The 26,761-nt window shown below is 35.6% G+C and overlaps 4 protein-coding genes across 10 annotated transcripts in view; 2 read left to right on the top strand and 2 right to left on the bottom strand.

The window, feature by feature from the left end:
- rps12 (ribosomal protein S12) overlaps positions 1-1,310 on the bottom strand; it is a 4,979-nt gene extending 3,669 nt beyond the window's left edge. The window contains exons 1-3 of the mRNA XM_016503824.1: positions 1,265-1,310; positions 1,090-1,135; positions 444-560 (exon numbers count right to left, since the gene is read on the bottom strand). Coding sequence (XP_016359310.1) covers positions 444-560; positions 1,090-1,103 — 131 coding nt within the window. The 5' untranslated portion in view covers positions 1,104-1,135; positions 1,265-1,310. The remainder of the gene's footprint in view (positions 1-443; positions 561-1,089; positions 1,136-1,264) is intronic.
- Positions 1,311-1,580: 270 nt separating this feature from the next.
- LOC107701733 (SH3 domain-binding glutamic acid-rich-like protein 3) lies at positions 1,581-8,795 on the top strand. Of its 3 annotated transcripts, none has more exons than XM_016503828.1 (4): positions 1,581-1,599; positions 2,002-2,057; positions 2,587-2,754; positions 3,529-3,693. In XM_016503828.1, exons 2-4 carry the CDS (start codon positions 2,013-2,015, stop codon positions 3,589-3,591), a joined length of 276 nt encoding a protein of 91 aa, XP_016359314.1. In that variant the 5' UTR covers positions 1,581-1,599; positions 2,002-2,012; the 3' UTR covers positions 3,592-3,693. The 3 variants fall into 3 exon arrangements, 2 of the variants coding, with proteins under 2 accessions (XP_016359314.1, XP_016359313.1); XR_001635678.1 differs by lacking the exon at positions 1,581-1,599 and adding an exon at positions 8,750-8,795 and having other exon boundaries at positions 1,802-2,057; positions 3,529-3,649; XM_016503827.1 differs by lacking the exon at positions 1,581-1,599 and having other exon boundaries at positions 1,803-2,057.
- LOC107701732 (SH3 domain-binding glutamic acid-rich-like protein 2) lies at positions 5,045-14,873 on the bottom strand. The gene is made up of 4 exons (XM_016503825.1): positions 14,659-14,873; positions 8,725-8,910; positions 6,795-6,866; positions 5,045-6,390 (listed from the first exon to the last, which is right to left on the bottom strand). The coding sequence occupies exons 1-4, from the start codon at positions 14,701-14,703 to the stop codon at positions 6,376-6,378; spliced, it is 318 nt and encodes a 105-aa protein (XP_016359311.1). The 5' UTR covers positions 14,704-14,873; the 3' UTR covers positions 5,045-6,375.
- Positions 14,874-15,987: 1,114 nt separating this feature from the next.
- Positions 15,988-26,761, top strand: part of LOC107701728 (lebercilin-like) — a 16,147-nt gene continuing 5,373 nt past the window's right edge. The window contains exons 1-9 of one of the 5 annotated variants that reach the window (XM_016503811.1): positions 15,988-16,339; positions 17,626-17,720; positions 18,382-18,732; positions 21,537-22,078; positions 23,107-23,244; positions 23,348-23,444; positions 23,796-23,929; positions 25,132-25,167; positions 25,207-25,372. In XM_016503811.1, the coding sequence (XP_016359297.1) occupies positions 16,326-16,339; positions 17,626-17,720; positions 18,382-18,732; positions 21,537-22,078; positions 23,107-23,244; positions 23,348-23,444; positions 23,796-23,929; positions 25,132-25,167; positions 25,207-25,372 (1,573 nt within the window). In that variant the 5' untranslated portion in view covers positions 15,988-16,325. Of the gene's footprint in view, positions 16,340-17,625; positions 17,721-18,381; positions 18,733-21,536; positions 22,079-23,106; positions 23,245-23,347; positions 23,445-23,795; positions 23,930-25,128; positions 25,373-26,761 lie in introns of all 5 variants that reach the window. The other 4 variants (XM_016503810.1, XM_016503809.1, XM_016503808.1 and 1 more) reach the window with 4 other exon arrangements.

The raw sequence follows: 26,761 nt of genomic DNA, 5'->3' as shown, positions 1-26,761 counted from the left end.
TTTTTTGAGGCCGGGTCATTTTTGACCGGGAACACCACAAGTGTGACTTTGTGCCATTTTGTACAAAATAAAAGCCTTTCAAAACAAACTCCCCGATTAAACATTAAAGTACACTAGTGTGATAAACAGTGCAAATTTTCTTCAGTTTTTACTTAATATTGTGAAAATGATTCATAAATAATGCTTTTTTCACTCAAAAAATGAGGTGCCTACTCTCAGATAAATGAGGCCTACGATTAATCAGAAGCAAATATAAATACAAAACCAGTCCTAAATGAAAGAAAAGAAGTTGACAAAAAGATTGAATCCAATCTTTGGTGATAATATAGCATAATGAGTGATTTATAAGCAATTTTATGAGGCCGGGTCCTTTTTGCTCTGTAAACTCGTAAGTGTGATAGGATTCTGAACACAACACAAGGGTTAAAGAAGTCACGTCTTACTTGTCCAGGGCCTTGGCGGCCTCACGGATACCACGGGCCAGACCGTCGTGGATGAGTGCGGTCTTCAGCACTTCAGGCAGAGCGGTGTTGACATCCATCACACCTCCGGCAGCGATGCTGTCAGTTGTACAAGAGGATGTTATTGGGATGTAAAGAGTCAGGTGTGCACACACGCATTTAACAACCTGCGGCTTTTCAGACTGGATGTCTCACTCATGATTAGAGTGAAGGGGTATCCGACTAAAGATTCAAAGTTCATCACAGCCGAGGTAACCATAAGAAATCACTATCTAATGTAAAACTTAAACGCTATTAAGTTAATTTAGAGGTTAGAGAAATATTTAAGACTTTATTTTGTGGCACAGGAGTATAAATGTGTATATAGAGGTTTATAAATGCAGAAGAACGTCCAATATGTTCTCTGTCTGGTACTTTGGAGAGGAATCCATCAAGATATCAGTGAATTATTTGAATTAAGCCAAACCTGGCACAAAAGTCATTAGGTTAGAACAAAGAGTCATTAGGTTTCTAAACACAAGAGGGAGTACAAAGATTTAACCGCTAAATAAAGTCATTCAGTACACGTTCTCTATTCGTATTAAGTTATGCAGCGATTGCATACTGATGCGAGAACACAATCACTCACCCTTCCTCGGCCATTGTAGATTAGCGATGGATGAGAGGATAGATATCTGAAATAAAGGCATAATATAATCGATATATTAGTATCCATTCCTTAGGATACATCTTAGAGTATTTTAAAGGCAGGATGTTGAATATTTAAAACTGATTCTCTCAGAGATTACAGAAATTTATTCTACCTTTCCTCTGACTGCGGTTAAAGAGGACGTCATAGTGCCGACAACATTGTTTTAAGCTCAAAAGGCCCCGAAGGTGTCCATTTCACTGCCTGTATGGATATCCACGCGGAACTTGTGGCTTTCGGTGTAGTTTACTTATTGTGTGTTATTGTTATTGTGTTTATTATTATTTAGAAAATATATTGCTCGACTACATTTTAACACTTCCGTCTTCAATTTCTGCTTAATCTACGGCGATGGCGCAAACACCTCACTCCCCCACAAGGTGGTGCTGTCTACTCCGTGTATAATTTTGTTCCTCAGCAGCGTTGCTAGATAGACAGTGCCGCCAGAAAGTGTTGACATTCACACTTAAAAATTATAAATTAAGAAATTGTATAACAATAAACTTCGAACAAATGATACTACGGTTTATCTTAAAATGTGAACTTTATGAGCCATATTTGCAACCAGCTTGTGTCAGGATGATTATCATACATTTTGTTGTGCAAACTCGGTATAAAATGCCCCCATGCAAGTTTAGGCATGCCACACGTCTTGGTGTGTGTTTGTGTTTGTGTGAGAGAGAGAGTCTGTGCTTATGGTAGGTGGGGCTGTCAGGTGAACTGTCAAAACTTGCTTTCCTGGTCCTTGAGTTGGCTGAGTTTACTTTGGTTTTAAAGGTTCAAACAGCTTACTGAAATACCAGAATACCAGTCTACTTCAGCAGCCACTTTTATTCTCAACAAAACTTATAGCACGTTTGAAGATGTCCATTACGGTGTATTACAGCAGTGTGAGTGGCTCTAGAGAGGTGTGTATCTCTTTATTTCTCTGGACCTGTCTGGCAGTTGATATTTGTTTTTTGCAACTACTGTATAAACTCATATTTTTAAGTGCACCTACTTTTTTGTGTTAACATGCTGGTCCTGGAGGGTCGGTGTCCTGCAGAGTTTAGCTCCAACCCTAATTAAACTCAACTGAATCAGTTAATTAAGGCCTTACTAGGCATACTAGAAACTTTCAGGCAGGTGTGTTGAGGCAAGTTGGACCTAAACTGCAGGACACCAGCCCTCGAGGACCGAGTTTGGAGACCCCTGTGCTAGACAGTCATCTTATGTCAAATTAGATTAGTGAAGTTAACTCAACAGTACACTTTGTGTATATGTTTGTGTCTGCAGAAGGATAAAAAAAAAAACATTTTAGAAGGTGAAAAACATTATTTCAAGATAATTGAAGTAAATAACTAGTTGTTCTTGTCTCATGTTTTAAAAAAGGAAGAGAAACCAGAGTTTCAATGTGCGTTGTCAGAGGTTCATTGATTTCCATCTCTGTTTCTTCAGGTAAAGCAACATCAGTCTGAGATTTTCCAGTTCCTGGATTCCAAAAAGATCAAGTACTTTGCTGTGGACATCGCAGAAAGCACTGACCTGAAGGAGGAGATGAGGAAGAAAGTGGGAAACCCCTCGGCGATGCCCCCTCAGGTCTTTAATGGAGACAAATACTGTGGGGTGAGTCTCATCTTGTAGCCTAGTTTTTGATACTGGTCTGTAGATCAAGATCACCATCAAGTCATGAACGGTCCGTTGATTTTATATAAAAAAAAAAATTTAAAAAACGGTAGGCTAGCTGACATTTAATTAGAATTATTTTACATTACACACTAAACCATGTTAAATCTATCAAATAATGTGACTTAAGTTCATTATCCATGAGTTTTTCTGTTAATTATGAGTATTATGTCATGATTCACAAATTAAACGTTTCCTGAGAATAAGTCTTTTGCAGTTATTAAGAAAAGCACATCAAGTTCAGACTATGACCTGTAATAAAGCATAAACAGAACATGGAAATCTTCTAAACGAACAATGTGTCAGTATACGCTCCTTGGGTTTTGCAACATGCGTGTTGAACCGCTGAGTCAGTCACTGAGAGGGTGTAAGTGTTTGTAGTGTATGTCAATGCTATTAATTTTGTTGTGCAAACAACACTTGAAACAAAAGAGTTCATATATAGGCACAGTAGACCTGTCAGGCTCGTTCAGTTTCTTCTAAATTAAAACACACCCTTTCAAACACTCCCATCAATTTGTGCTTGGGATGCACCAGTGGTTTCTTGTGATAGTCTGCCACACATGCATTGTGTCTGGATGTATTTTACCAGTAATGCCTGAGTAAATGCTTTAAAATGATCACTTGAAGTGTTCAAATCTTATTCTTCCATACTCATATTTTTATTTGTAAAGACCATATAAAGCTGGTTATAATCTGTGTTTGTGTTCATAGGACTATCAGAAGTTTTTTGATGCAGTGGAGGATGGGAAACCAGAGGCGTTCTTCAAACTCTGAGCTACTATAGACACACTGCACTAATCCTCGTATTTTCAAGATTATATATGTTAAGAAGGTACATATTTTACATCATTAAATGAAAAAAAGATGTTCTGTCAAGCATATCTCTTCTACATTTTGTATCTACAAGTTTACAGTAGCTCTCATCACATTTGACCACTAGAGTGCAGTAATGTCTCAAATACCTAAAATGTCATCACTATTGATGCATTTAATCCACCTGATGCGTTTTTGAGCAGTGATTCCTCTTAAAAGTTCGAAACCCATGACAATAGATTAATAGTTTATTCATTATAGTTTACAGGTAGTGTTATATTAGACCTTCATTGCTATGACTTATCTTTAAAAATCATAATTGATGTCTATCTAAATTTAATTTCAGTTAAATTGTAATATTTTAATTAGTATTCACTATCATTAGTATTCACATTTAAATATCAAAAGCAAAATGTAGGTAGAATTATTTTTTACAATTCTGATTAACCCATTAAAAGGCAATGGCAACAAATGCAAACATTAAACTGGCAGAGATTCAGACGAACAATTTATTGAAAATAAACTATTTGATAGATTTAAATTAAACTGAAACAATGTGACTAAGTTCAGTATCCATGAGCTTTTCTCTTAATTATATCCGTAGTCACAGAGACACTGATTGAACATGGAGTCAAATACTTGGACATTTTAATTTTATTTAATTAATTTAAATGTTGGAGAGACACGTTTTACCTGAACTTTAGCTTCTTAATTAGCTTATTTAGCTTCTTAATTAGCTTTTAAATTAACGTAACACACACATACATATATATATATAAAAAAATTTTTTTTTTTTTTACAAAATTTAATTTGAAGTCAAATAATAATTGGCAGACCCTCTAGGGGTCATGGACTCTCTAATAAAGAATTTTGTCCTGTGTCAAAATGTTTGTTATTTGAACACTGTATCCATCCATTTTTAGTATTCAACTCATGGGTAGCAAACATCTGTATCTATTTATAGAGGAACAACATTTTCTCACACTCTCTACATCAGCCTCTTATGCTAGCTAATGCAAAACTGCCACTTGCAAAGGCATGCTGGGATATCTGGACTGTTCCACTGGACTTTTTCAAAAGTTAGAGTATGTTGTACACACACATTATACTGTATTTGGAAAATTAATCCAGCACAGCTTGCTTAAGCAAAACGGTTTATGATTTAGATATATATAAAAAAAATAAAGACAAATCATTTGTTTTAATTATAGAATGCCACTTGGTTTGATATTTTGTTTTATATGCAATATTATATATATATATATATACAGTGGGTACGGAAAGTATTAGTGAAAAATTTAAGGGGGTCTGAATACTTTCCGTACCCACTGTATATATATATATATATATGCCTAAATCAAGACTCTCTTGAGAAACACAAGAAACCACCATTAAAGAAGCTTTTGAATATACTTTTATTAAAAATTAGATTTTGAAATTATTCAGATAATGAGAGTAAACAACAGTAACTTCATATATACATCAATATAGAGAGGAATGATAAAATGTTACAGAATGTGTGACTATATGTGTGTGTGACATAAACATAATTGTGTCCTGAGAATGGTGTGTGTATGTGCGTGTAAACATACATGTAGTGCTTATTCACGTGGAATCATTTAATGAAAGGGTGGGAGGAGTGAAGCAAGAAGCGCATATAATGAATAGTAAATGAAAATGCAGAGAAAGTAGGTTTGGGAGTGTGTCTGTTTTGTTTAAGGTGGTTTTGGGGGAGAATGGCAGTAGATTGTCAGAAGAAAATAGAGAGTAGACTGTAAATATAAAACATGTTCCACAAAACCGACATTGTGAGTAAACCAACTATTCTCCCCAGTTTTGTATAAGTCACTATATAAGCTACATAAATGGGTGAGCTGAAAATTGAGGCATCACAGTGTGTTTGTTACATGCTACATGCTAACATACCCCTGAGAAGAAAAACACATTTTAACAGACAATTAAAGAGGAAAAGACGAGATATCCTCAAACAAGATAAGTTCATCAGCATGTTTTCCAGCAGAAGGGAACAAAAGGCTGTAGGAATTAGATATGAAATTCCACTAATAAAGCATAAGGTGTTCAAATACTGATTCAGGACCCGTTTTACACTCTGAAAAGCTTTGAAGAGCCATTATGTGTCGTGGAAACACTGAGCTTAGATCAGCGCTGTTATGCTGAGATCTTAATTCAGGTCAGGATTCTATTTCCTGTTTTGAGGCTGTTTTGGTTTTTGGTCTGAACTTCTTTTTACAGCAAGGACAACATTATACCAAATTCTTCAGCTGTTTCCCTACATTTTCTTTTGGCCGTCTGTCTGAGCTCCTTAACAAAGAACGACTTACAAGAGACTTGTACATGCAGCCTTGCATACTTATTATTTTCTTTGTGTAGATTAACAATGTAAGTTTTACGCACACAAACAAACAGGTATAAGTTCACTTTCTATCCCTGAATCGAGTTAAAAAAAGCAGAATAGGCTTTTCATACAACACATGTAAAACAAATGAAACAAAACAACAACGCATATAAATAATTAATTGGCCATAGAAAACCTATGTAATCACCCTGTGTGTGCGTGTGTTTGAATGAGAAGAAGTTTCTTAGGAAAAGCTGGGCTGGAGGGCAGCGTGTGTTTGGCAAAAGCATTGCTGGCAGTGAGGGCTTCAGACCAGGGGACAAGAGTTACTTCACAGGAAAAAGAGGCAAAACCACAGTGTTTCAGTCTAGAAATGTCAATGACATGGTCTACGATTCAGAGTCCTGCAGAGAACAGAATTTAATTCAGTTAGGTGTTAATCCTATTCTATAATCCATAATAATATCACATTAAACCAGTGTAGAACCAGTAACAAAATATGACAAAAAAAAGCATCTTAATAATCAAACATCCACTATGAGAATTACATAATGTGTTTCATAGAATATATTTTGAATACGCTTTATTTTTCTTATTCCATTGGCAAATAGTGTTTTAAAGCATAAATATAACAAAATTAATGCATAAAAAACAAGAAAATAAATGGCCAATAGGAGAAATGTATAAATTCAAGATATATTTTCTGAAAACAGGTTTTATTATCTAATATAAGTTTGCTTCTGAAATAAAATTGTTTTAAGAACTTTTTTCCTTTTTTATTAAAAGACAAGCAGGAGTGTGTTTGTACCTTTACAGGGGGCAAACGGAGGAATGAGAACACTGTGTTCATCTCTTTAGACTGGAAGAAATCTTCATAATCCTGCAAAATGATAAAATGATAATGACTGAGGAGAGTTTTTTAGCATCTGTAACTCAGTATTTTTGTGCTGTTTGTTTTGGATATTGGATATAATAATGACATTTTTATCTGCCATAAATATCAAATTAAACAAGAGAACCTGCTGATTCAAATTAAATAAATTATGCCATTTAACATAACAATTAACAAAATCTCAAATCAAATTAGAAACCAGAAATGAATATATATATATAATATTTATATTATATATTTATATTACAAAACAAAAGCACCTTGGTCATACGTTCTTTTAAAGGCAGAGTAAGTGATTTCTGGTAGCCAATGTTGATATTTGAAATCACCAAAACAAACACGCCCCTACCCCAAAAGGGTCTTGCCCCTATTTTGATAGCTCCGCCCCACATATATGTACGCAACCCAGGCAACGATTAGTTCTGTGAAACAAAGCAAAACCAATGTTACACTGTGTCTACGGACGTGAGCGGTGCGGCGCAACAAATCCCCGACAGAAAACTGCTGCCGGGTTCTATTTATGACGTGCTGACACAAATTTCAAATGGTTTTCAACGGTCGTTTGATCGCGTCCAGTGTAGGCAGACTTTAGCTGTTGTAGACACGGTGTTACTCACCTATTCAGAAGAAACAAAGCAACCTCGGCGTCCGATCGCAGGCCTCCGCTCCTTGAGTTCTCTCCAGCGCTGGAAAGCTGATCCGATATTTACACGGGTCCTACTTCTTGCCTTATCGTTCCGCAGACGTTTTCCTCTTTTGTTTTTTATCCGCTATCTCTATCTTTCTGTCGCTGGCTCGGCTAATGTCCGTCCCATGCACTGAACGCGCTCTCCTCCACATCACGAGTAGACACGCCCCTTATTGCTGATTGGCTACAAATTTGTTTTGCGATTCGGCCCGAATCAGTTTTCTAAAGTGTTTTTGAAAAATCACTCACTCTGCCTTTAAAAATACACAAGGATAGTTCAAATGTGTCTTGCCCTCCAATAGTGTCGAACAGTAAATCACTCAGGATTATTTTGAGATTAGATCGGTTGGGCACTCAGCAAAATCCAGCCACTTCCATGAGTCATTCACAAAATATACAAACCTTACCATAACTCAAGTGTTAAGTGATGAATCATTTCTAAATTAAGATTCAAACTCATAAATGTCTTTGTGATTCTTCAGCCATTTATGGCAAGAGAGTCACAGTGGCATATTACACTACAACTCTCATTTAAAAAATAAGTGTGTGTGTAGGTGTGAATGTGAGTAATAGGGTTTGTTTTGCCTGCAAAATCTCTTTTTTGAAACTTTAAAATGTGTTTTTGGAAGAATCAGAGGCATGAAAATGCCTTCCCCCTTTTCACTACCTTATATAGGACATCTCATGCTTTAATGTGACTGGATATATAGACAAAACATAATAAATACCATACTAGAATGTAGGCTGGAAAAGAGAATGGTGCCACACAGTTTACACCATGGATCTTTGTTTACATATATTGATTTTTAATAAACATCCTCTCAAACCAACCCAATGTGGACTCATTGGCCAGACAGAGAGCTTTTAGCTTATCATTGATTTAAGTGTCTGAGAGAAACAGAGTATTACTTCAGCAGAATCCCTCAGACATCTTACAGAACCAATTAATACGAATTAATTGAGGTCTGTGGTATACTGATGAAGATATAACCAATGTGCGAGTATCTAACTATAAATTCGCTTCTGGTAGAAGATTATTGGTTAATCTTTGAACAAGTTAAGTGAGCATGTTTAAATAGGAGAGGGTACATCACCAGTCCAGTGTTTGATGTAGCAGGCATATGAATTAGTTTCTAATTAAAAGAATTGATGACTCACGCCGCAGTACTCGTCTCCATTGAAGATCTGAGGGGGGAGAGGATTGCCCTTTTCAGGTCGTTTCTCCTCAGGAATATTCCGGTACATCCAGAGCCTCTGATCCTCCAGCATGGTGATGTCAACCTCCTCAAAGCTGATCCGGTTGGCCTCCAGAAAGCCCACGATGGCCTGCTGACGTTTCTTCACCTGAGGAATCACACAATGAATGATCTGTTTTATTAAGGTTATTAAAGTTTACTCTCAAATGTGAATATAAGCATTTATGAGTGTATGTGTATGTATGTTTCATTGCGCTTTTGAGTGTCCTTTTGTGTGGTCAAAAAGGTTATTTAACATCTGTTCTTCTTCTGGCGTCCTGTGTTTCTAAATCCTTCCATATATTAACATTAAATAAACATTTTGTCCTTATCTTACCCACCTGTCTGTCACCCTCTGCACTCAGCTCTCCGTTGTACTGTTTGAAAACTCAATAGTTCCATTCCAGTGCAACAATGCCAAGCGAAGTAGATTTTCCAAAGCATAAACACGTCTTTCTTTAAATTCCCAGCACTTGTAGTTAATGAATGCATTAAGAAGTTGCACACAGAATGAAAACACTTCTAAAAGGATAACATTCCTTTTATAAAAAAAAAAACACAGTAGACTTAATTGATGCTTCAGTTTTAACTATAAAAGTTGAACACGTTTTCACATTTTAGCTAGAAAAATCAGGTCTAAATCATGTAGCCTATAAAAAGCTAAGAAAATGAGGGTTAATTCTGTCATAATTTACAATTGTTTCAAAACCTTTCATTACATGAAAATATAATATTCTTTAAAAATAAAAAAATCACCTTTTGTGTTTCACGGAAGAAAGAATACAGATTTGGAACATCATGAGGTTAAGTAACAGGGTTTTCATTAACTAAAACCATAAAAAAAAGTAATTACTTGAAATAAAAGAAACATTAACCTGAATAAAATAAAATATAAAGAACTATAATAAAAACTACTTAGACATATTAAAAAACTAATAAAAATGAAAAATTAATTAATTAATTAATTAATTACACTTAAAATAAAACAGAAACTCTGAATTATTTGTCTACAGTATATCAATAAAATATTGTGTCGATGACAGAATGTTCATTTATGGTTGAACTATCCCTTTAAGATAAAAATGTGTGCGTACAACCTTAAATCTTTAAACTATTAAACACCACACACACATAAACACACACTTAATCTGACGGATTAGCTATATGTATACCTTTAGCTGATGATATGCATGCATTATGCCTCAACGGGCTCCAGGACTGACACTTCTTCAGTCTGCCTAACTACAATGAGGCCTGATTTCAACAGCTGTTTGAGAATGTGTGACTTACAAAAACACACACACCTACACACCCTAGTTTGGCAGTACTACAGTGTGCTGTCCAGAGAGAGTGTTTTTGGACATATCCACATTGTGGAGGAGGACAGATGGAGTACAAAAAGTCCCCTGCCTTACCTCACCTCGCCTTGCCGATCTTTGTCTCTCTCTCTGCTGACTTTGCAGAGCGAGTTGCTGGGCGGCCACTGCATGCAGAGCTGTTCAGATGAATTCTGTCACTAAACACACACACATACACACACTTGTGCACATAGAAAGCACAACTGAATAAAGATTCATACTCAGTGATGCGCTGATGAGTGAATCACACATCTCTCACACACATAGGCCTATATATGTGCATGTTTGACTGCAAGAAAGAGAGTGAGATTCTTTGTAAAGGTAGAGCAGCTCTCCATTAAACACTAAGCTCTGTCTGTGCTTTTTAAAAGCTCTATAAAATTTCTGCCCTGATAAACAGAGAGCAGGACAATAGCAGCTCTAGCCTTGTGTCGAACCCGCACGGCCACACAATGCAGCTATTGTTTTATTCTCAAAACAAAATACTGAATACATAGACATTCTCTGTCTATATGATTCGTTTCAAGAACTCCTCTTCTCTTTGTCTGCAATAACCTGTTAGATAAGATTTCTCTAAATACTGTCTATCATTAAGTTACATCATTCCACCAGTAGGTGGCGAAAAGTGACTGTCTTTTTGAGTGTCTCGTTTCTTCATTCAACCGATTCGTTCAATGACGCTGATTCGTTCAGAAAGGAAACAAGTAATGCCGAGTTCACACTGCACGATTTTCAAACTCGTCGGATCGCCGTTGTTTTCACACTGCGTGACTATCTGGGGTAGCATTCAGTTGCTGCTGTGTTCACATTGCACGATGGATCGGCGACAGGGGGTTTCACACTGCATGACTTCACTATAGGAAGAATCGCCGACAGCTCTGTCTGGTCCGCAAACTACGTTTCACAACAAAACACACGCGAGAAGTGATAAGGAACTAACGCGAGAACTCGCGTGCGTCAGACCGGAGTTCTCCTTTGTCGGCGATTTCACAAAACCTGTCGGCGAGTGAAAAATCGGGCTAATATCGTGCAGTGTGAACTCGGCATAAGCTGTCTTTATGATCGAGTCATTGAATCATTCGTTTAACCGATTCGTTCAAAAACGCGGATTATTTTTTTTCTGCATTAAGGAATGAACTAGCAAGCAGGGGTGCGTTTCCAAAAAACAAATATGGTCGCAAGTTTTATCGTTACCAATAGAGTTCAATGGAATTTACCACCATAATTAGCTAAGGATGCTTTTGGGAAACGAACCACAGAGCGATTCTGCCGCTGTTTTGTTTGGAGCTATTTTCGCTGGCGGAGAAAAAACAGACAAAGTAACACAAAATTGCACCTAAAAGGCAAGTTACTCAATATTAACTTATGTTTTCTTGAAATGTTGTATAAAAGCAATATCATAATTCTGCTGTTTTTCCTAATTCCGTGCTGCCTCGTGACTAAGGCAGATTCAAAGCCATATTCGGACAGCACTTTTGTTTGATTGATTTTCATTTTTCAAGCACACACACACACACAAAATGCTTGCAATTTAAATTATTATTCAAACGTATTTAGCAAAAGTGTCCAATCAGTGTTATTTTAGTATTAGTATATGCCATTTCAGTATTCATTAATGTTTTTATATAGCTTTATTATTATTATTATTATTAATTTTCAGTTTTCTTTTAATTTTAATTTAAGTTTTAGAATTGTGTTTTGTGCTTTTGTCATGTTTATTATTTTTTTTTTTATATATTTCTATTTAGCTTTAATTTTAGTTTTAGTAGTAATTTTAGTAGGCTATTAATACACTGATCTATAATAGAGAATAGTCATTATATAGATCAGTGACTTAAGCCAGTGGCTTCAACTTAAACTTATTTATTGTTAGTTTCCAAGGCAATATTACTAATGGTTAATTTTTTTACGTTTAAATTTTAATCTAATATTGATATTTTATTGTATTTCAGCTTCATCACATTTACCAAAACAATAAAAAAAACTGGTGTCCAGTAACAGGACAGTTTACAGGGGTAAAACCGTATTTGGTTTGTCATGTGATCACGAGCCGACCTGCTCCATTCAAATTACTTATATTAGGCTACTGATATGATTTGGATCTGAATGTACATCATTTTAAACATTAAGTACATAGAATTTTTGCATGTGTAAAACTTTTTAAATTTTAGTAAAAAAGACAAAGTGCACTTTAAAAGAAAGACAAATCCCATGAGTGTGTGTCATCCTGTTCTGAATCAATGCGCTGAATGCACTCTTACCGCTCAGACTTTCTTAGCACACTCAATTACTGGGCCTATATCACTGTAGAACCTGTCTCTCCACTAAGCTCAGCTGACTGAAAATCACTCAGTGAGTGCTCTCAGTCACAGTCCTTCGCATGCATGTGTAAAGTGCAATGGTTGGAGGTGGATGAGTGTAACAAGTGGAAAAGGTTAGTCAGGGTATGACCTTTATAATTGGCCAAAGCTTACGAGAGCTAATGTGAATCAGAGTGTTTATGTAGCTGTATAAGTAAAAATATTAACCCTCACTTATATGATCCTAAAATCTTTAAGTACAGTCTTTAACTACAGATTGGTTTCATCAGCCATCACTTGCTTCACATCAACATGACAAAACTAATTATATAACAAACACATGCAAACTGAGTGAACACACACACAGTAAGTCTGTCCACCCATCATGTGCCAGTTATTGACTGAAACATTTAATTTTTCCTTTCTGTATTGATCATCTTGTTTGCCATGCATAGAAGAATGTGAGCGTAAAAGAGATGTGTGCCTATATGAGTGCAGTGTGTGCTGAGATCACGGAGACTTAAAAATAGCTCTTTTTGGGAAAACAATCCGGGTCTTGTAGAAATAAGGAGATAGCGGAAATCGGAGCATAACTAATTTAGGCTGGTACCTCATTCTGGTACTATTAGGTTATAGTGCTGCCTCTCTATCTGCTAACATCCAAAAACACATGCTTCATCTCCATATCAAAGGTGTCAAATACACAGTGAGTCACTATACAAACATCATCTGATAACCATCAAACACCAAATGAATGACATTACAGGAAAATATGAATAGTCACCCCTCCTTCCTCCCAATCCCTGTTCCTAGACTGTGATCTCCTCATTTAAAGAACTAAAAATCAATGTCACTGGACCAGCCTGCTAAAAGGCTGAAATATAATCCCAGCTCTGAATGAATCAAGACATTTCTTGTGCTTTCCCTGCAGGCTGTGTAACAGAGTGATTAAACCGAGCTGATCTGCACGCCAGTGATTGTGGCATTAGAGTTGGCAGTGGGTTGGCTTTTTCTGTAAACATGCACTTTGTCCAACCTCCTGGGGTCGACAGTTCCGGCGGCGGAACTTTTTGCAGATTTGAATGTTGATAGCGAAAAGAACTAAAATGCTCCTTCATACTTGATCGTACATATAAGAGTAATACAGCATTTAAATCTGTAAAGGGTCTACTTTTATTTGTGTACACTCACAATATCAACAAAATATTGTGCTTTTGCAAAATAAAGAAAATATATATACAGGGTGTGCTTTTAGCCGTCTCATTCTCCGCGCATATCTTTTTGAAACGCGTCACTAAAATGAACAAACTCAAAAGCACAAATGTCAGGGCATGTCAAAACTTTTCCAGGCCCCAAAACACCCTCGGACCCCAGAGGGTTAAGCTTTATGGCTGTTTGCAGTGTGCCGAGGTGGACAACAGCTTTGGATTATCTCAAATACAGCATAAACCACATCTAATAACCACTGAAAAGCATTTGATAGAAATCATTGCTGAATATATAGATCTGAACTGAGTTTGGCAGTGGTTATGTAATACATTTTAGAGTCACAATAAGTCATATCTATTCAGAACATTCTGCACTGTGTGGCTTGAAAACAGCCCCAGCTTTAGGTGTGCACTTGGCACCAAAATGTAATATAAATGTAAAATACCAAAATGTACCACAGTGATACCCTGATACCATGGTAATACCGTGTGCTTTTTTTATTTTACTTTTTTTTTTATTCTCAATTATTCTTGGAGTGCCATGTTAATACCATGAACATGGACAATCAGATCCATGGTTTATGTTAAAAGTACCATATATTGCCATTTGATTCAATCCCTGTACCATGGTATCGCATGCAAGAGAGGGTGGGTTTTCCAGGATGGGTTAAGTTCATTAAGTGGCCCGGGCCTACTTGAAAATAAACGCCAAAAAATGTATTCTTATTGACATATTCATATATAACTCAATGCACACAAAAACCTTACTGAGTGCCATAAATGTATCAAGTGAAGTGATTCATATAAATCTATAATCGAAGACATTCTTACATTATCTATGTAATGTGATATTTAAATAACTGTTATATAGAATAGATTATAAAATTACAGCTCACAGAATAAAAATTAGCTGTCGTTTGATGTCATTTCTGGTAGTCTCCAGTTTTACAATACGCAACTCTGAAATGCGCGGTGTAAACATGTTACTCACCGCGACAGACCCGGACGAGGAGGCGATATACACTCTGATGACCATCCTAATCCTCACTTGCCCTCTCGCGGAAGAATGAAGGCTGGGAAATGTTGCGCTTTCTCTTTCTATAGACTTCTTTGGACCTGCGGTGACGTCACCGTCAACCTTTGAAATTAAAGTGAGTGCGCGCGCCCGGTGATCTATAATAAAGCCGCTCGCCCTCCATCAGTGCGCTTCACTCGGGCGCTTATCCACTGGCTCCAGATCAAGACGTGAATCATGGGAAATGTAGTTTACATATCCTACAAAAAACTAAGGCTATCCTTGTGTTATTATTTATCCGATTATCATATGTAAAATACCTGAAAAGCTATGTAAATCCTCCTCTCAAGCATATATATTAGCCTACTGTCAGAGTTAGGATGTTGCTGCGAAGTCACTATGTTATTATAATGGCATGATTAGACAAATTACTAAATATAAGGAAATATAGGGAAACATTGTTGCGTTTGTGTAGGCTACATAGGCTATCAAAAGGTTTTGCTTCAGTTGGTTTTGCTTAGACATCAATATTGTGACCCACAGTATTGTACAAAAACAAAGCAAAATGTCCTTCCTTGCATGTTCTTAAAACATTGAAACTTATAAATATTACCAAGAACGATAGGACCACCAGCATGCAAAATTATTGACATGACACTGGATTACTGATACTAAATGTCACTGCATTTTATTTTATTTTATTTAGATATTATTGTTTTGTCATTTGCATTTAGAATTGTTTGCACCTGCCTAAATATTTATGTATATAATATAAAATTATTTTAAATCAACGGGACACTTGAATGTGACTTTATTTTGCTAAGTGTCAGTTTTATATTTTTTATATTTTATTTAATATTATATTTAGATAGTATTTATTTGGTCGTTTACATGTTCGTTCTTACTACTTTCAAATATATTTTAAATCTAAAATATTACAAATCAATGGGACACAAGTTTTATTATTTTGATTTTATGTAGATATTTATTTTATCATTTTCATTTAGCATTGTTTCTGCTGGAAACTGATATTTTAACTATAATAATTTTTTCATCATCTATTGCATATTTTATCTATCATGTGAGAGTTATCACTAAGTGCTAATACCAATTTGATTCGAAACTCCCTTTTTTTTATATATCTTTCTGACGGGATTTTGCTCCTATTTATAGTATTACCGACGTCTGACGCCTGTCTGTCAGTGTAATATCCATAGATATGTATAGGCTACATTTCTATGGTAATATCAGCCGTGCTCAACAAGTGGTGATGGGCAGGGCCGCGCACGTTGCCATGGCGAAGCGTCCCTATAACAGCAGCAGCAGAAGGCGAGGCGTGGATTCAGAGATTTCACGAACTCCTTCAGTAAAGCACATTTTCCTCTTCGAAAGCTACAATCTCCGCCAGACTACGCTTGATTAAAGGACAGACGACCAAACAACCGCATTCGCCCTCTCTTTAACGTATCGGATAACGTTTTGCTAATCGTTTGGCGTCGTCTCTACGGTAGAGAGTGTTGTGTGTTGTCCTAGCTGCACGATATAATCCCAGCTAGCTCGTCATGTAGCTGGCTAGCGAGTTTGCGAGCCGTTAATCGAGCCACATTATGAAGAAACTGACTATATAGATATGGATACTTAGAATGGCAAGAAACTGGTAAGTAACGTTACTTTTTAAAATGATTTCACGCGCGTTGTTGCAGTGTACGTTACGTTCAGCGTTTGCTATTGTTTTTGTCACTCGGAAAACACAAAGTACGAACAACCAGTAGTAAACAAGAAACACTAGCAGCTTCTTAATTGAAGCAAAGCCACACACACACACACACGTATTAAGATGCAGCCTTAAATTGTTTTTTTTAATGAAGACACGTTGACGCTTTTTTATTGTTTAAGGACACCTGTAGTTGGACTTGTTATATTGTTAAATTACTTATATTTCTGCCTTCGAAAATCTCGTTTGTTATGATATTTGGCAACAGTAACTATCATGTCTCCATTATTGTATGTTTATCACAATATTATGTTATATATTTCTGAATATAGCCTATATATTTGTATATGATGACTTTAGGCTCCTATTTACTCAGCTTTGAGTCAGTTTTATAGGAATATCAACCAAACTGACATTTGTTGTTGTTGTGGTTACTAATTCCATTCAAACTGGCCTGACAAGTGCAGATGGGTTCAGTGCTTGATGCCAGTGTGTCTATAGCCCTATTCGCACGGGATTAGTATTACCTGGTGACCTCCAGTCATTTGTAATAATTGCGGAGGTTGTCTGTGATCTTAATCCCGTGCGAATCGGCCATGTCTGTAATTTGTAAAGTAAAAATTCCCCCGCAAAAGACCTACCATATTTCGCCGAACACCGGGGGGTAATTTCAAAATCACACAAGGTCTCCAGATAATACTAATCCCGTGCGAATAGGGCTTTATAGATGTCCAAAACACTGTGTAATTGGCTCCTCGTTGGCAATTTAAAAATGTTTTGTCATTAGACTAAATGAAAGAATGCGTAAAAACACTCTTAACTAACGCTATTGTATTAATTTTACATTTGCATAGAATTCCTTACCTAAAGCCAAGACAGGTCCTTGGCAGAAAAAAAAAAAATTCAATTACTAATTCATTCAGATCTAATTGATTAGGATTTGTTTATTATTATTAGTAGTAGTAGTAGCATTTTAGGCTGCAGGTAGCAAATAGCGCTGATATTTATTTGATGAAGGCCTTATAAAACTCAAGATTTCCTTTATGCAGATATTTTGATATCAACTTTAAATATTTGATACTAGCTTCAAAGAATTTGTTTCTTTTTGCAAAAATTAAGATGTACTGGTACCTCTCAATGGGTGTCATAACCATTTTATAAAAAAAAAAAAAAAAAAAGAGGGAGGTGAAAGGTGAGGCAATAATTGAATGTGTTTAGTATGCCATTAGGCTCAATCTCCATGGTGATGGTGACCAGAAGGATATCAGGATTCTGCAGGTTCGGGGACAGAAAGAGGAGGACTTGGCAGTAGCCTTACAAAAGGGTCATAAATCTTGCTTATTTTATGATGACACAACAGATATGCTGTAGCTCATTTTTGTCTTTTATCCAGCTCTTGGTTTGTTGTTCTTAGTGACACTTGGTGATTTCTTATTCATACTCAACTTAAGATCTTCATCAACTATTACACTTCACAAACACAATAAATGCCCTAATTTGATAAGAAAGTGTCTGGTTAGAACATAATGCAATCATACAAGTTTAATTTGCACAAACAAAGCTATTTATCTAAATGCCTTAGTGTTTAAGATTTGCTCAGTTATGCCTAAATAAGAGTAATGTTTGTAATTTTTTGACTGAATACATGATATGTGTTAGTGGCTAGACTGTATCCCCAGCCACATTACTAGATGAGAATTAATAACACGCTGCTGTTGTTAATGAGCAACAAACATGATAGTGACTTGATGCAGTCTTGATGAAGCCTCTCAGACATCTTGAGTGTTTAGTGTCTGGTTTTATGTCACGATTCGCTGAAGGCTCACACACAATCTAATTTGCAAACATACCGTGCCATAGCAATCATGCCTTTTCTGATTTGTGTGTTTGGATGTGTGTGTGCGCTGCTTATTAATTGTGAGTGAAGCATATATTCAGTCCAGTCTCAATCTGATCTGTCTCGATCATTTTGAACTGAATTGCAGGGAGAGACATGGACTCACATGAGGATAATCGTGAATCAGAGCACAGCCGATTGTCTCACCATAGTGATGGGAAGATCTCAGAATCTCCTTTTCAATCTGAGAAACAGGAGAAATACAAGAAAAACATCAAGAGCTCGGCTGGGGATCATGTGCGAACCAGAACGCGAGAGCCGGCCAGAGATCCAGACCGTGATCGGTGTTCGGATGGAGAGCGTAGCAGTGCCTCATTCTACTCGGATGATTATGAAAATGTCTCGCACTCGGATCGGTCTCTCTCGCCGTCAGCCTCTCCGTCTCCACAAAGAAGAGGGAGGTCTAGGAGAGTGTCCAGCAGCCCCTTGCATCGAGCAGGTATGCACACACATGTTACAGGCAAACACACAAGTTTGAAATCACATTGAAAATCTAGGAAGAATAATCTAATTCAAACCTATAGATTAACAGGATTTTTTAGGATTTTGAAAAAATAAAAACAAAGAAACTTTATGATTTAAAACAAAGAAGAAATATTTAAGATTCTGCATTATATCTAGGTCACTAATCGAATAAGTACATTTGTAACGCTGATAATGTGAACTCCTTAACATGATCATTACAATTTGCACAAACCTGTGGAGTTCATGTAACTTGAGCTCTTTGTAAAATCTTGTTTGCTTCTCCTTTTCACTCATCATCATAATAGAACAAATTCATCCGAAATTAAGAAGGGCAAATCATTTGTGTACACCTTCTGAAGCATATGAAATTAGTCCGATGTCTCCTCTTGTCCACCAATTACAGGTATAATGTAATTAACATAACATGATGATCAAGGCCATCAGCAACTGAATTCTGTAGTGATTGTGCATAGCCAGTTTTTTTTTTGTTTGTGGCCAATCATGTTTCTTGAGACACTTTGATTGCTGTTCAACCCAGGATCTGAGTGATGGGCAGCAATGTGATTTTCTCACTCGAAAGAGAAGTGTGATTCACTTCTCACGAGAGAGCTAGCAAGATCCAAAACTCTTTTGCTAAGAGTTAAGAGATTGAAGTTTATGAGGAATTTAAACGCATTTATACTGAAGAAAGTACTAAAGGACAAATAAAAGAAATGATCTTGCTCTATCAGTGCAGTCAAAAATGATGCATGTGAAGTTTAGATAGTTAATAATATACAGCGATAGAGACTCGATATACAGCGATAGACTTGAACATGTCACATTTAGTAATTTTTAAAGCGTTATCTATTGATTCTACAGCTTATTTATATAATATGATCTGTATATATTAATATTAAGTTAAAATTAATGCTCTATAATAATTGTTAAACTAAAATTGCTTGTGTAATGGATTAATAATAAAATAAATCATATAATAATTATATAAATCATATATAATCATATAAAATAATTGTAAGTAATTATCATTAAAGCCAGACAAATTTGTAAAAAAAAAAATTTTTTTAAAGGGGTCCTATTATGCGTTTTCACTTTTTCAACTTTAGTTAGTCTGTAATGTTGCTGTTTGAGCATAAAAAAGATCTGCAAAGTTACAAAGCTCAAAGTCCAGTTCAAAAGGAGATATTTTATTTAACAGAAATCACTTTTCAAAAACTACAACGAACGACTCGTTTGGACTACAACGCATATTTTCCGGGATTTGTGATATCACAAATATCGACGAATGGGACGAGACCTGGTTGAGCTGCACTAGAGAAGGCAACGAGTGTTATCACTATGTCGGAGACACGCTAGCTTTCCCAAGGCAGATGAACTTAGAGTGGTTACAATCATCCGGGTTTAAATCGCGCTCAAATTAATTTGATTTTGATGCAATATTTACACTGAAGCTAGCAGGCGGCTATGATAAGGGGCATGACATTTCCCGAACAGCGCCGGTGAAAAATAATGTGTTTTTCGAACAACCTAGTATGAGAGCCCGTACTAGTACCGTACCCCCAAAACAAAATCAAGACTTTGTAAAAGAGCATAATAGGACCCCTTTAATTTGGAGGAAGATAAACTGGGGGAGTGACTTTTTTGCATCAGACATGTCACTTTGCTCACATCTGATTTCAGTTCAGTCTCTTTCAGTTTGAGATCTCTTACCCAGAACATAACCTGCCCAGGAGCAGGATAGCTGTGGAGTTACTATGGCAATGAACAACGCTAAAGCCAAGCCACTTTCATGGTACCTAAAACCCAGGATTGGTGCAAACTCAACTGAAACTTACCTGGCTAGCCAGCTAATCCGGCTTCATGGTACAGGCCCCAGGTCATAGTTCACTCCAAAAAGTAAAAAATATAGTAAATACAAAATAAAGTAGCCTATATTTTGCTTAAACAATATGAAGCTAAATTTGAGGAACAAGATTTTTGTATTATAACATTATTTTCTTCACAGTTAAGCACATTTCACAAACAATTCTAAATCCAGAATGCAAAAAAAAAAAAAAACTTGAAAAATAAAATGTTAAAAATAAAATAATATTAAATATTAATATAATTTACAAATAATATAATTTAAATGTAGATGTGATTAATTGTCATAAAAATGTCATGATGCAACACATCCTATCGATCCTAAAAATAGGTTTCAATTTCTTTGTGCAAAATGTAATTTCATGTTTGTTTGTTTTTCATTTTGTTATTTGAAGTAATATATAATTTGGATATTAACCTCTTGAATAGACTGAAGCATCTTTTAGAGAATTAGAGAATAACTGTTGTGTTCTGCAGTACCAATAATGACCAGCAGATTGCACAAGAGACATTTAGCATCAAGTGACATGAATGGAAAACTGCTTCAGAATTTTTTTTTTTTTTTGAAAGAAAGAAATTAATACTTTTATTCAGCAAGGTTGCATTAAATTGACCAAAAGTGACAATAAAGACTTTTACATTGTTTCAAATAAATGTTGTTCTTTTGAACTTTCTATTAATCAAACAATCCCCAAAAAAGTAAAAAGTAATGTTTGTGTTTCCACAAAAATATTAAGCAGCATAACTATTTTCGACATTAATAATAATAAGATAATAATGTTTCTTCTCAAATCAGCATATTAGAATGATTCCTGAAGGATCAGGTGACACTGAAGACTGAAATTTCAGCTTTGCCATAACAAAAATAATTATGTAAGTACTATTATATGTACTTATATTGGTTGTTCTTTTCAGGTGTACGTAAAGTTGTGTCATGCCGTCATCCGCCCCTCTCCCATCATCCTCAGCAGTGGTCAAGAGGCATCCGATCCCAAACTTTGAGTAAAGATGCTCCATCCAAAGAAGTGGACCCAGTCACCAAACGCATGCTGTCTGCACGTCTGCTAAAGATCAACGAGTTGAAGAATGCATTGTCTGAACTGAGGCTGCATGCAGACGAGTTGCAACGTGAGAACCGTTTACTGCGACAAATGCAGCTGCGGCAAGAGAAAGCTCTGCATCACTACAATGACACAGAAAGTGAGATCTCGCAGCTGTTGTCTCGTCACAACAATGAGACTCATGTACTGCGTGAGAGGCTGAGACGCAGTCAAGAGAACCAGCGCACAGCTGAGCGCAGCCTCAGGGAAACGGACGCCCAGCTCCAGCACTGTCGAAGCCAGCTACAGAAACTGCAGCAACTCGCAGATGACCAGAATCTTGGAGAGAGGGAGGGACTCTCGCGAAAACTAACGTACACTCAAGGCAAATTGCAAGAAAGTGAACGCAGAGTGAAGGTAAAAAAAATTACAATCAAGCACACAGTGCAGGGCTCAACAATAAGGAATGCCCCGCTGTCCGAGGGCGAACTGTTACTTGTTGAGCTAGCACTATATCTTACATGTCTATGCATTTTTATGCCTTGCAAACTTAAACATTTGGTTGTGAATTCTGCTTGTCAACTTTTCAAACTTGTCACCAAGGTCAAATTATCTACTGGCTAAGAAAGTAGATAATGTTAAAATTGTAAGAATGACTTGTGTATTATTAGTAAGAATATTATTATATTAGTAAGAATGGGTTGAAAATTTCAAAGCAATGAGTGATGTTTGACCATGTATGTCATAGTTCCCAGTAAAAGTGTTTATGAATTTATGGTTTCTTGTACAATTATAATGTATACATATTTTTTCTTTTTAAAGAAAACTAAATTAAAACTAAGTTAGAAAACTAATTTAAAATGTTCTCATCAAATTTTGTCTGAAATTAATAATAATAAATATTTTTTTAATTAATTATAATTTTATTATAATTAATTTAAATAATTATCAATTATATAATAATACAATAAATATTAAATAATACATTTCACTTTTAAAATCTAAATACAACATTTACACCTTTAATTTAAATTTATAAATCTGTCATTTTTTTGTGTGTGTGTTGAGGCCACTGAAATCTCTGGAAATTTTCCCTGTAAAAGTGTAATAATAATCAAGATTGAATGTTGCCCTAGCACTCAAAATGTGGTTTCACACTGAAACACATCAGACACCAGTCCCTTAAGATGATGTCTTTGCATAAGATATAAGTGAAATCTTTCTGCAAACCTTCTTGTTTTCTTTATACGTTTACTTTTTCCATTCTTATGTTGTTGGATAAATGAGTTTGAGCCATTAAAATGCATACAGCAGCTGTTACCAGAGGAAATTAACTTTCTTTTAGGGCTATGGTTGATTATAATGACTTCATCCATCATCATGCTGTCAATATGTGTTTGTCTTTTTATGACTGTGTGTGTATAATGTGTGTAATGTGTCATCAGGAATTGGAGAAGAACATGGAGCTGAGCAGTGGGAGCTTTCAGAGGCAGCTAGCTAATGAGAGGAGGAGAACTCACAATGCACAACAGGAAGTTAAAGCACTACAGGAGGAAGTGGAGAAACTTTGCACTAAACTAAAGGTTCCAAGGTTCCAAACACCCACAAACCATATGCGAAGTTAGATTTTGATTCATTTAATCACAAACCTATCATGCCATGCTAATTTTTTGCATTTTATATCAGGAGAAAGAAAAGGAGATGGATGTTCGGAACATCTACGCTAACAGGATGCTAAAAGCTTCTTCCAGAAAAGAAGCAGAGAATGGCAGCAAGCGAAAAGGTAGATCAGCATTTGTTGATAGGCTCATCTAAGTGCCATTACACGGCTGTACTATGCACCTTCCTCCCAGGGCCTTCTTACACGCTTAAACATTCTGTTCATAATTATTAATAGCAGACAGGTAATTACTCCATAACAAACATCTTCCTGTGGTGATTATATTCCCATGAGATTCACTAGTGACTCCAGCTTTAATTACTGTGGTTCTATGGATTAGATGTATCAGATTAGATATGTTTGAAGAGATGTTGTAGGGGCTCTAAAAGGTACAGTAGAACATTATGAATGTATATTTGTGTGCCTGTAATCTATGCGTGTTGTCACATGTTTGTGTTTGTATATGTGTTGAAGGCTCCAATACAACCAGCACTAAGGCAGTACAGACAGAGGACAGGACGTCCTCACTAGACTTCCCATCGCCGCCTCCAACTCTTACCAATGAACTCCCACCTGATGACCAGACCGATGATTACCTCTCTCTGAAGGCACGTATAATCTGCTCAATAAAGATCTAAATTATGTCTCTATTTCATGAAATTGTGATTAGCTTCAGTTTGTGATGTCATTACTGTAATTAGCCTAATGTTTAATATAGCTTTGTTTCAAAAACTAGAGAGCTGCTTGTTGTCTTAGACAACAACTCGCAAACAGCACTCCATTTAGGAGATTTCAGTAGATTTTGAATAGTGTAATACTCTAATAAGAATGAAAATACATCACACACAGATAGTGGGTAAAGTAATGCATTTTCATTTACTATTATTATTTATTAACTATTTTCCTTTTTTTTTTTTTAATTGAATGATTGCTAAATAATCAAATAAAAAATAAATAGATATAAATAAATAATTAGCAAATTCCTTTCCCTCTGTCTTTCTCATTCTGTTTTATCACCTAGCGATCCTTTTAGTTAGCTCACATACCCATGAATTTCCTTGTTAATTAATCTCTTGAGTAATTTTTAATTATTGACTTTCAGGTTCAAAAGCCTACTGTGAATCACAGGGTAAAAAAAGATTGCCTTTGAATATCTGTCCTTCTGTATCCCAGCATGCAGCACACGATAGAATAGAATGTAGTTCATATTCTGGCTCCCAAAGCAAATCTTCACATCTTTAATTCAGCATTGCATTGCTGCATGAAGTGCTAACCTCTTAAACTCTGCCAAATAGTTTCAACAGAAGAGCACTAGTAACCTGGCTGATTAGTTTTACAGCATGAGTGCCCATGATACATAATAATAATTCTGAATTAAGAATGATCCCAAGTCAGGTTTTAAGAACAGTTCTGGGAATAAGAGCAGTTGCACAGAATATTTATGTTGTTATTTTCCCATATTAATTCAGTAGGAACAAGGGATGGTCAAGCTCCAAAAATGACAAAACAATGACACCATAAAGCATGATTAAAGTAAATAATATTCTCTGCAACAGCTGCTTTTTATTTATATTTAAATATGTTGCATCGGTTTTGACATCAGTGATGCCAAATGTCATTGGTTCGACCTGCCAAATTTAAACATCATGAGGGTGAGAAAATGCTGACAATTTTAATTTTTGTGCAGACTATCCCTTTAAATGCATAAGTAACATTTCATTGAGCAAACCTTGTGAAAATTATAAACTTGTGTTTTACTCTATTCCTGTCCTTTGTTTGTCATCTATTTTCTTATATAATATATCAGCAGGATCAGCAAGGCAGGGAACAGAGACCTGGAGAAGCAAAACAATGGAAGATTCAAGAGTTTTGGAGAGAAAGGGAGAAAGAAAAAGACATGGAATCTGAGATGGAACAGACAAGGGAGAAGAAGAGAGAAAAAGAGATGCTGCATGACGGAGAAAGAGACATGGAGCTGCTGAAAGACAAGGAGAGGCAAAGACTTGATCAACAGCACAGCTCAAATGAGAAGAACTCAAAGGGAAACAGAGGTAAGAAAGTAACTGGTCATAGATGCCAATCTGTTGTCTCAGTTAAAGACAAATGGAAATACTGTTAGCTAAAATTATAGTTAAAATAATATAGCTAAAAACAGCTATATGTCTTGTACAGACATATAGGGTGGATGTTTGCCAAATATTTTATCTACACTACAGTTCAAGTTTCTTATGCTCATCAAGACTTCATATATTTAATCAAAAAGACAGTAAAAACAGTAATATTGTGAAATATTATTACAATTCAAAATGACTATTTGTGACCCTGGATCACAAAACCAGTCATAAGGGTCAATTATTTTAAATTGAGATTTATACATCATATGAAAGCTGAATATATAAGCTTTCCATTGATGTATGGTTTGTTAGGACAATATTTGGCTGAGATACAACTATTTGAAAATCTGGAATCTTGAGGGTGCAAAAAAATCAAAATACTGAGAAAATCACCTTTAAAGTTGTCCAAATGAAGTTCTTGGCAATGCATACTACTAATCAAAAATGTAGTAAAGGTTTTGATACATTTACAGTAGGAAATTTACAAAATATCTTCATGGAACATGATCTTTACTTAATAACCTAATGATTTTTTGCATAAAAGAAAAATCGATCATTTTGACCCATACAATGTATTTTTGGCTATTGCTACAAATATACCTGTGCTACTTAAGACTGGTTTTGTGGTCCAGGGTCACATTTTATATTTTAGTATATTTTAAATATGTAAATGTTATTTATTCCTGTGATGGATGTCATTTCTTAATATCATCGATGTTAAAAACAGCTGTGCTTCTTCATATTTTTATAGAAACAATGATACATTTTTCCAGGATTCCTTGATGAATATACATTGCAAACAAAAAGTTTATAAAATAATAAATAATAATTACATAATAATTTACAATTTTTGTGTCAATAAAAGTTGCTTGTTGATGAATAAAAATATTAATTTCTATGGAAGAAAAATATCGACAAATGTCTTCGAAACAAAAAAGCATGTTGAATTGCACTAACTAAAAAAATAATGCATTGCATTAACAGTGCTTGCATTTTCATGCCTTTTATTTTCAGGGTTTGCATTTTTAGGGTCTGAAATTTAACATAGTTGTTTATTTAAGCTGTGAATATTTCAAAACATTTCACACACAGGTTCATAATTAAAAATTAAATAATTAATATTTAACTTCCAGAGTTCACTTCCGAAATATTCAATCTGTTTAAAAATACGATGTATAATATTTGACAGGCAATTTTCAGTCCATTTTATTTCACTTTACAAATTCGCTTCCACAAATTCAGTGGTTCAAATTCAGCAGAAAATTCAGCATTGCACATCCGGGAGCTGAGGGAATAGCAGTAGAGCACTGGTGCATGATCTCCCGC

This window comes from Sinocyclocheilus anshuiensis, unplaced genomic scaffold (genome assembly GCF_001515605.1).
Source record: "Sinocyclocheilus anshuiensis isolate Anshui unplaced genomic scaffold, SAMN03320099.WGS_v1.1 scaffold1658, whole genome shotgun sequence".
Lineage (NCBI taxonomy): Eukaryota > Metazoa > Chordata > Actinopteri > Cypriniformes > Cyprinidae > Sinocyclocheilus > Sinocyclocheilus anshuiensis.
The sequence above is the reverse complement of the archived record's forward strand: the minus strand, read 5'-3'. Positions and strand labels throughout refer to the sequence as shown.